This window comes from Mandrillus leucophaeus, unplaced genomic scaffold (assembly GCF_000951045.1).
Source record: "Mandrillus leucophaeus isolate KB7577 unplaced genomic scaffold, Mleu.le_1.0 Scaffold43, whole genome shotgun sequence".
NCBI classification, from domain to species: domain Eukaryota; kingdom Metazoa; phylum Chordata; class Mammalia; order Primates; family Cercopithecidae; genus Mandrillus; species Mandrillus leucophaeus.
Genome location: NW_012104587.1, coordinates 1,998,020 through 2,007,749, shown reverse-complemented (window position 1 = coordinate 2,007,749; position 9,730 = coordinate 1,998,020). Strand labels below are relative to the sequence as shown.

The following is a 9,730-nucleotide window of genomic DNA, read 5'->3' as shown; positions in this document are numbered from 1 at the left end:
AAAAGAAGAGAAAAGAAAAGAAAAGAAAAGAAAAGAGAAAAGGAGGTGAGGGGAGGGGAGATTGCACCATTGCACTCCAGCCTGGGCAACAGAGTGAGACTGTGTCAGAAAAGAAAAAAAGAAAAGAAAAGAGAAATGAAAAGAAAAGGAAAGAGACACTTTGGACAGAAGACAGTATGACTAGGGGAAAATCCAACCCTTGGAAGGGCCAGAAGAGCCACTGCAGAACCACCCCACGTTGTGTATGACATTGGTCTTAGGTCCCACTCCAAGAGCAGCCTCTGACCACTGTTGTTTCTTCCAACTGAACAAGCCTGTGGTTCTATAAGATGCGAGCTTTCCCCAGAAGAACAATGACTGGGGCTGTCACATTTAGCAAATAAGGATACAGGGTGCCCAGTCAAATTTGCATTTCAAATCAATGAAGAATTTTTTAGTATAAGTATGTCCCATGCAATATTAGAGACATACTCATACTTTTAAAAATTCTTCATTGACCTAAAATGCAAATTTGATTGGGCACCCTGTAATTTCCCTGGCAACCCTTCCCAAAGGCAGACTATTTGGATCTCATCCACTAAAAAGGGCAGAAACTCCTCAAGAGGCCACCACACTTCCCAGAGCCCAGTCTCATTCTTAAAAGGAAGACAAATAGATCCAATAGATCCTACTCAGGCTCCTCCTACCCCCAGACGCCCAGATGCCCCCCCAATACACCCCTCTCCCCACTCCTGCTTCAGTCCACCCTCTCCTGCCCTTTATAACCACTTGGAGAAATTCCACTGACACAAGGAATCCTTGGAGGGTTAATCCTTCTGATACCAAGTCACACTTTAACTCATTCCCTCCAGGTCAAGGATTAAAAACTGCCCATGCAAGGGTCAGGCCTCCAGCCGACCCTGAAAGCCGAGCTGCCCTGACCCCCGAAGTGAGGAGAAGCTGCAAGGGGAAAAGGGAGGGACAGATCAGGGAGACCAGGGAAGAAGGAGGAGCAGCCAAGGAGGCTGCTGTCCCCCCACAGAGCAGCTCGGACTCAGCTCCCGGAGCAACCCAGCTGCGGAGGCAACGGCAGTGCTGCTCCTCCAGCAGAGGACGGCAGGCAGGCAGAGAGGCAGAGGTCCTGGGATTGGGAGGCCTCAGCCCCCAGCCGCTAGGCTGGGCCTGGCCCAATGGCCTTTAATGACCTCCTGCAGCAGGTGGGGGGTGTCGGCCGCTTCCAGCAGATCCAGGTCACCCTGGTGGTCCTCCCCCTGCTCCTGATGGCTTCTCACAACACTGTGCAGAACTTCACTGCTGCCATCCCCACCCACCACTGCCGCCCACCTGCCAACGCCAACCTCAGCAAGGATGGGGGGCTGGAGGCCTGGCTGCCCCGGGACAGGCAGGGGCAGCCTGAGTCCTGCCTCCGCTTCACCTCCCCTCAGTGGGGACCGCCCTTTCCCAATGGCACAGAAGCCAATGGCACGGGGGCCACAGAGCCCTGCACCGATGGCTGGATCTATGACAACAGCACCTTCCCATCTACCATCGTGACTGAGGTGAGGACCTGGGGCTCCCCATCCAGGGGCCAAGATGGGAAGATGGGGGCCTTTGTTAAAAAAAAAAATGTACGTGGAGAAGTTAACTGCTGAGTTTTTTAATTGCTGAGTTAAAAAGAAAAACGCTCTCAGCTATCAGGACTAGAGAAGCAAAGGGCAAAGTGCCAGAGGAAGAGGGTGACATGGACCCCAGAGGACCAGCTGAAGGAGGGGAAGGGGATTCTCTGAAGCCAGGCTCATCTCTGCCTGACCCTTGCTCCTCTCCCCACAGTGGGACCTCGTGTGCTCTCACAGGGCCTTACGCCAGCTGGCCCAGTCCTTATACATGGTGGGGGTGCTGCTCGGAGCCATGGTGTTCGGCTACCTTGCAGACAGGTCAGTCCTGGGTAGGGTCAAGGGGCTGGGCTGGGATTAGGGGCTCAGCTGGGCTCAGAGGGTCTAGGTGGGAGCTTGGCATTGCCAGCCGGGGCTGGTTTCAGAATCTACAGCACCAGTCTCATAATACCACAGAGGTCCTCAAAATACCCCAGCCTAGGCATGATCCAGTGCGAGCCCTCCTCTCCTGGCTCAGCCTGGCCCCCATCAGTCTCCAGGGCTGTGTTACAGGTCTCCCCTCCTCCCACAGGCTAGGCCGCCGGAAGGTACTGATCTTGAACTACCTGCAGACAGCTGTGTCAGGGACCTGTGCAGCCTTCGCACCCAACTTCCCCATCTACTGCGCCTTCCGGCTCCTCTCGGGCATGTCTCTGGCTGGCATCGCCCTCAACTGCATGACACTGAGTGAGAGACGCTTACCAGCCCACTCCCCTCTGGGCACCCAGCCCAGCAACCCCTTTCCAGCCTCCCCTCCCAGCCTGCCCCTCCTGAGCCCTGCCTGCCCTCCAGCCTCTCTCCTGGGTCTCACCTTCCTGCCAATAGAACAACCTTTTTCTCAGGCTCATGCCACCCTGACCCCTCATTTAAAAACAGGATTGCGAACTCCATTGTTAGAGCCAGCAGGTCATGCAACAGGCCAAGCAGGCCAGGTGGGGAGGCATTAGGGAATGGTGAGAACTGTATTCAAAGGAGAGACACATTCATCCAGAGACACCCCAGGCACACAGCTGCTCCAGGCAGGAGATCCTAGGGCTGTCATGGCTTCCCCCTCCTCTTTGATTAATGTAAAATATCCCAGTGTTTTTAATGTTTGCAATTAACTCTAATAATAAACATAGGGTGAGGCAGCATCGTGCAGACAAGACACATCCGTGGACTGAGTGTGGTCTCTCCATGGGCCATGGATGTGCATCCTCTGATAGATAACCCCCCCTCACCCCATGTTTCTCAAATGAGGAATCTGAGGCTGAGAAGAAGGGAAAGGATTTACCCAAGGTCATTCCTCAACCACAGAAGGAAATCCAAGGATTTGGGATTCTCTGGACTAGACGAATTAACCGGGACTGGGCTAGAACCTGGGCAAGACACCTAAGAAATCCAGCCCCCAAGTCCAGCCTAAGTATCCAAGTCCCTGTCCCAGCAGCCCAATGGGGAGCCCACCTGGACAGGAGGTAGGCCTCTCCAGACCACACCAGACAGGTGGTCCCACTCCTATCTCAAGACTCCGGGATGCAGAAGAGCCACTGCCTCCTCCAAGCTGCTCTGGCCAGTGAGAGTGGAATCCAGTCCACAGCTGAGGAAGGCCAGAAGAATGGTTGCTGTTGAAGACAGACCGAGTGACCAGAGGTGCTCTCAATGGAGAAGGAACTCTAGTCAGGAGAACGGGTTGAGGAGGAGCAGAAAAAACAAAAAAATCAAGAATGTGGAGGGGGCAGTTCCTGGATATTCTGAACCCAACTCCCCATCCATACCTCCACTGAAATTGCCCCGCTCTCATCACCCCGGCACTCAACTTACTCGATGCATTTTCCACTGAGCCTTGGGACAGGCCAAGGTTTGGATGGAGGGAGGGTCTTTACTAGCCCAGCAGCCCAGGTGGTTGCAGCATCCTGTCTTAACCCTCTTTCCAGATGTGGAGTGGATGCCCATCCACACGCGGGCCTGCGTGGGCACCTTGATTGGCTATGTCTACAGCCTGGGCCAGTTCCTCCTGGCTGGTGTGGCCTATGCTGTGCCCCACTGGCGCCACCTGCAGCTGCTGATCTCTGTGCCTTTTTTTGCCTTCTTCATCTACTCCTGGTGCGTGGGGCCTAGGGTAGGACATGGTTGCCACAGGAGCCCAGAGGGCTGTAAGGGACAGGACATCTCCCAGAGCTCAGCACACATCCCATCCCACAAATGGAGAGAAGGTCAAACCCAGTACAATGCCTCTGTGTGGCAGACAGGGAAACCAAGGCTGCGGGGAGAAGGCTTTGCCCCAGGATATCCAATTCTCTGGCTTCCCCTACTCAGTCAGCCTGCCTGCTCTGCTCCCCCTACCAGCAACCAAGAGCTGAGCTTCTGGATTGGGGAATATGTCATTACCAAGCTGGGCACTGCCTCGTGGTCCTAGAGAGAGGGATTTGGCAAGGCCCCTGGGTTCCCAACCTTAAATAAAATCCCATCGCAGGCCCCTGGAAAGCCCAGCCCCAGCCCCCCACCCAGCTGACTGGAACTGAAGCCATGCTGATACCCACCCCCACCCCTGCTCCCAGGTTCTTCATTGAGTCGGCCCGCTGGCACTCCTCCTCCGGGAGGCTGGACCTCACCCTGAGGGCCCTGCAGAGAGTCGCCCGGATCAATGGGAAGCGGGAAGAAGGAGCCAAGTTGAGTATGGAGGTGAGATCCTCTGAGATTTCCCATGATAACCTCCCAGGGCTTCATCCTCAAACCCCAAACCCAGGGCCCAGGGAACTCCTCTGAGTAAGTGATTAGGGAGGAGCTCCTTGGGAAGATCCCGGGCCCTGAGCTCTGCCGGTCCCAGCAGGTACTCCGGGCCAGTCTGCAGAAGGAGCTGACCATGGGCAAAGGCCAGGCATCGGCCATGGAGCTGCTGCGCTGCCCCACCCTCCGCCACCTCTTCCTCTGCCTCTCCATGCTGTGGTAGGCCCAGAAAGACGGACAGACTGAGACAAAAGGCTAGCTGGGGCGGGAGGAGACACAATGGGTGGAAGAGGCCAGACAAGAGGGCAGGAAAGTCAGCAGACATGCTGAGAAGCAGTAACCCCACACTAGGGATCACCCTTAGGAACCAAATGCCCCCCAGCCTCAACTCAGTCCCAGTCTCCACACAGGACACCAGTCTCCCCATCTTGTCCTTTCACTAGCCCTGTTCCAATATGGAGACACCTCATCAGGACCAATGGGCTCCAGAGTCAATAGACTTACATCATGAAGGCAGAGACCAGTCTGGCTTGCAAAATATTCATAGATATTACCGGCTTGATGGTGCCTGCCAGAAACACAGGCACAGGCAACAAGATGACTAAAACTCATCTCCAAAGAACACTTTGGCCAAGGGCAAAGAAAATCTTCCTTTCCCTTTGCAACACTCCCCATCATCCTTCCTTCCCATCACCATAGCAATCCCATGACAGTTAAGGGAAACATGATCAGAAGGAACAATCCTGCCAATGAATTATTTGCTTCCAATTTGGGATTTATTCTCAGTCATGGGCTCTAGCCAATAATCTTGAGCTTCGTTTTTTGGGCTCTTGACATCTTAAAAAGCACAACACTCATCCCAGGACCATGGACAGGTCCCAGAAGGCTCTGTACTCTCCCAGCTGCCTCGGCCCTGAAGATGGCTTGGATATCCACCTGCCCTCCCTCAGCCCAGCATCAACTGATAAGATGAGAACTAAACCTATGTAAATCCTACACAGCAACTAAGTGAAAATTCCCCCAATTAACTGGGACCCTAGTTATCAGAAGATTGAGAAATTTGGAGTATTAGAGGACTACCTCAATACTTAAACCCTGCAGTTTGATTATATGGTTAAACAAAGAAATATTAGCCAAGACAGATTCCAGTTCCTTAAGCAGGGTACCCAATGCAACTCCCCCGCTTTTGAAAGAGGATCCCACTTTAAGCCTCCCTAACAAACTCCATATCCCCCTCTTCTCTGCTAGGTTTGCCACTAGCTTTGCATACTATGGGCTGGTCATGGACCTGCAGGGCTTTGGAGTCAGCATCTACCTAATCCAGGTGATCTTTGGTGCTGTGGACCTACCTGCCAAGCTTGTGGGCTTCCTTGTCATCAACTCCCTGGGTCGCCGGCCTGCCCAGATGGCCGCACTGCTGCTGGCAGGCATCTGCATCCTGCTCAATGGGGTGGTACCCCAGGGTGAGCACCCAAGAGCACCTTGGCCCCTTCTCCTCAGTCCCATCCCCACATATAACCCAACCTCTCAGAAGGGAGGGGGCCAATTCCTCCTAGCCTCCACTCCCAAGCTCCAGCTATCCCTCCTTCTTTCTCTCTAGACCAGTCCGTTATCCGAACCTCTCTTGCTGTGCTGGGGAAGGGTTGTCTGGCTGCCTCCTTCAACTGCATCTTCCTGTACACTGGGGAACTGTATCCCACAATGATCCGGTGAGTGGGAGGCTAACGGGAGAATGACAGCCTTTCCTTGGAGAGGCTGTTCTCCAAGAGGAGAAAGATATTCTCCTGTGCACAGGTCGGACCCCAGAGCTAAATCAAGTACATCCCAGCCCAAAGGCCCCTCCCAACACTCACCATTGCAAGGCACATCGTAGCCACTCAGTACACACCTCATGGCCTAGCTAATACAGGTGTTACTGTCCTCTAAGCCCTTACTAGACCCTAGAAGAAGATCTCAAAAGGAACCACCAACTGGGCCAGGGTAAGGAACCAAGAAGGCACATTTCAGAGGCAACAAATTGAAGTCCTCCCTTAATCTCCAAAACACAAATTAGAAGCTGCCACCAAACCTACATTCCATCTATAAACCAAGTGATACATCTGAAAGCAAAGACCACAAACGTGAAAGCAATTTCCTATCTCAGGATTCACTCCTGATAATATCCCAGCAGTAGGAATAAATATAAGTATTGCTCATTTGAGTCCTAAGATGGGGGGCAGTATTTTTGCATTAAGAAACAAGAATGGGGGCCGGGCACGGTGGCTCATGCCTATAATCCCAACACTTTGGGAGGCCGAGGCAGGCAGATCACGAGGTCAAGAGATCAAGACCATTCTGGCCAACCAACATGGTGAAACTCCATCTCTACTAAAAATACAAAAATTAGCTGGGCGTAGTGGTGCACACTTGTAGTCCCAGCTACTTGGGAGGCTGAGGCAGGAGAATCGCTTCATCCCAGGAGGTGGAGGTTGCAGTAAGCTGAGATTGTGCCACTGCACTCCAGCCCCAGCAACAGAGCGAGACTCCATTTCAAAAAAGAAAAGAAAAGAAAAGAAACAAGAATGGGATGCAAAATTTACATGAGATGTCAAAGAAATGTCAGGCTTCCCTGGGCTACTTGGAGTGGGCCTGTAAAGTCTGCAGAGTGGAACCCTGAGGGTCATGGTCCTGTGCCCTTATCCGATTTCAGATGAAAGAGCAATAATCTGAAGTACTCACTATGTACCAGGCAGTGTCTTAAACTTTTCACAAACATTAATTCATTTAATCTGCATAACAAGCCATTGTGGTAGGCACTATCATTATTCCCATTTACAAACATGAAAGCTGAGGCAAAGAGAGGTTAAGTGACTTCTCCAAGATCACACAGCTAACAGATGGTGAAGCATGCATTTGAACCCCAAGCAGTATGTCTCCTGAGTCAATGTTTTTAACCTCTTCTGTCATGAATAATGTTTTTAACATGCAGATTCCAGCTCCCTCCCACTAGGGATTCTAATCCAATAGGTGTATGTTGGCTGGTTGCAACTATAACACAATTCCTCCAGGTGATCTGAGAACCATAGTGTAACACAACTGAATCATTTGACAGCAGAAACTGAAGCCCAGGGAGGAAAAGGGGCTTGCCCAAAGTCACACAGCAAGTTAAGGGCAGAGGCAAAATTCAATCTTAAGTCTCCTTATTCTTTGGCCAGAACCCTTTCCAATTTCTCTTTTGAAAAAGATCACCAACAGCTGTGGTGGGGGAGGACCATTTGAGCCCACGAGTTTAAGACCAGCCCTGGCAATGTAGAGACCCTATCTCTACAAAAAAAAAAAAAAAAAAATCGCCAAATTGGTTTGCTAATTAAATGGGGAACAGAGGAGGTACTGGGAGTGTCCTGGGGGCTGAGCCTGAGCTGCCACCCTCCAGATGGGACCAGAGCCTGGGCATTCATGCCAGAACTCTAACCAACACCCATCCGCTGCGGGCCCTGCAGGCAGACAGGCTTGGGAATGGGTAGCACCATGGCCCGAGTGGGCAGCATCGTGAGCCCACTGGTGAGCATGACCGCCGAGCTCTACCCCTCCGTGCCTCTCTTCATCTACGGTGCTGTTCCCGTGGCCGCCAGCGCTGTCACTGTCCTCCTGCCAGAGACCCTGGGCCAGCCACTGCCAGACACGGTGCAGGACCTGGAGAGCAGGTGGGCCCCCACCCAGAAAGGAGCAGGGATCTATCCCAGGTTACACATGCAGGGCGAGGTGGCATGGAGACTCAAGCCCAGGCATCCTCTTCTAGCCCAAAGCTCTGTGTCCCTTTGTCCCCAATTGCCTGAGCTTCTCCTAGAATCCTTCCTGGGGATCCCAGCTCCGGGGAGCAGTAGGCATTGGGGGCAGAGAGCAGGTGGCCAGGCACAGCTGAGTGGAGAGCCCACGGGAGCCCCCATCTCCTGGCCCTGGCCTGGAGGCTACGTACCCAGAGTGCCATCTTCTGCCCCCTGCAGGAAAGGGAAACAGACGCCACAGCAACAAGAGCACCAGAAGTATATGGTCCCGCTGCAGGCCTCAGCACAAGAGAAGAATGGACTCTGAGGACTGAGAAGGGGCCTTACAGAACCCTAAAGGGAGGGAAGGTCCTACAGGTCTCGGGCCACCCACACAAGGAGGAGGAAGAGGAAATGGTGACCCAAGTCTGGGGGCTGTGGTTCAGGAAAGCACCTTCCCAGGGGTCCACCTCCCTTTATAATCCCCACCAAAACCACATCATTAAAAGGTTTGACTGCACACCATCTCTCCATGTCTCTCTTGTCTCAAATGGAATGGCCACTCCATTTTAGTCAGCTTCCAGCCCCAGAGGCCATACAGTCCCCTCCCACTCACTCCATCCCCAGGATTTTCCAAACCATCCTAGACAATTAGAAAAGACTCTTGCCTTTGCGCCTCTGTATCTCTCCTTTCCTCCCTCTTCCCTCCCCCATCCTCTAACCTATTCAAATATTCCTGTGAGATTTAGCTAAATATCTAACGCTCCTCCCCTCCCTGTCAGGCTAGAAATTGACAAGAGCTGAAATGACTGGCTGAAATGAAAGCAGCCAATCAGAGGCTTTGTTTCAAGCTCCTCCCCCTCTGTGACAGCAGGTGGGAACCTCTGACAGCAAAGCAGAAGAAAAAGGACAACAGCTGGCCAGGTGTGGTGGCTCACACCTGTAATCCTAGCATGTTGGGAGGCCGAGGCGGGTGGATCACTTGAGCCCAGGAGTTCAAGACCAGCCTGGACAACATAGCGAGACCCTGCCTCTATTAAAAAAAGAAAAAAGAAAGACAACAGCTGTGACTTCAGGAAGTTGGCCCCTCTAGCAGCATGGTCAGGATGATGGAATCTTTAGATTCCAACAGGGTCTGGACTCAAAGCCCACTCTAGATTAGCCTGCTAGCTAACCTAATCCTGCCTGCTGCACTACCTGAGCTCTCTTGGTTGCTCTGCCTCCTGTGGGCTCTGGGCTGGTGGAGGGAAGAGAAGAGGGAAGCGGTTGTGGGGAACGCTAACTATGTGCCAGGCACTGTCCTAAACCATTTGCCTATATTAACTCATTTACTCCTCCCAGCAACCCTTGGAGATTACTACAATTATTCCCTATTTTACAGATAAGAAAATCAAGACACAGAGAGGTTAAGTAACCTGTCCAGTTCATACAGCTGGTACATTGTGGAGTCAGGATTAGAATCCAGACAATCTGGCACCAGGATGTGTGCGCCTGACCCCTCTGCTGCCAGGAACTGTGAGGCACTGAAACTTTAGCCTCTTTCACCCCCAGGACCCTTCTCCTCCTTCCTTCTGGGCTGAAAAGGACGAATAGGGGAAGAAGGGAGATGATCATGGGAGGCACCATGTGAAATGAGTTAGGGTAAGGCAA

General features: G+C 52.6%; 1 protein-coding gene across 5 annotated transcripts; it reads left to right on the top strand.

Moving 5' to 3' along the window:
• Positions 1 to 835: 835 nt before the first annotated feature.
• SLC22A6 (solute carrier family 22 (organic anion transporter), member 6) lies at positions 836 to 8,605 on the top strand. 5 transcript variants are annotated; one of them, XM_011993419.1, is made up of 11 exons: positions 892 to 1,337; positions 1,404 to 1,538; positions 1,810 to 1,913; positions 2,164 to 2,318; positions 3,545 to 3,713; positions 4,169 to 4,292; positions 4,441 to 4,556; positions 5,586 to 5,800; positions 5,938 to 6,046; positions 7,817 to 8,020; positions 8,321 to 8,605. In XM_011993419.1, the coding sequence occupies exons 1-11, from the start codon at positions 1,170 to 1,172 to the stop codon at positions 8,406 to 8,408; spliced, it is 1,587 nt and encodes a 528-aa protein (XP_011848809.1). In that variant the 5' UTR covers positions 892 to 1,169; the 3' UTR covers positions 8,409 to 8,605. The 5 variants fall into 5 exon arrangements, with proteins under 5 accessions (XP_011848811.1, XP_011848810.1, XP_011848808.1 ...); XM_011993421.1 differs by having other exon boundaries at positions 836 to 1,538; positions 7,949 to 8,020; XM_011993420.1 differs by having other exon boundaries at positions 836 to 1,538; positions 7,949 to 8,059.
• The last annotated feature ends 1,125 nt before the right edge of the window (positions 8,606 to 9,730 follow it).

Coding starts and splice junctions, on each gene's coding strand:
- SLC22A6 (XM_011993417.1), top strand. CDS start 1,170: ATGGCCTTTAATGACCTCCTGCAGCAGGTGGGGGGTGTCGGCCGCTTC. Junction 2,319..3,544: donor CCTCAACTGCATGACACTGA/GTGAGAGACGCT, acceptor CCCTCTTTCCAG/ATGTGGAGTGGATGCCCATC. Junction 5,801..5,937: donor CAATGGGGTGGTACCCCAGG/GTGAGCACCCAA, acceptor CTTTCTCTCTAG/ACCAGTCCGTTATCCGAACC.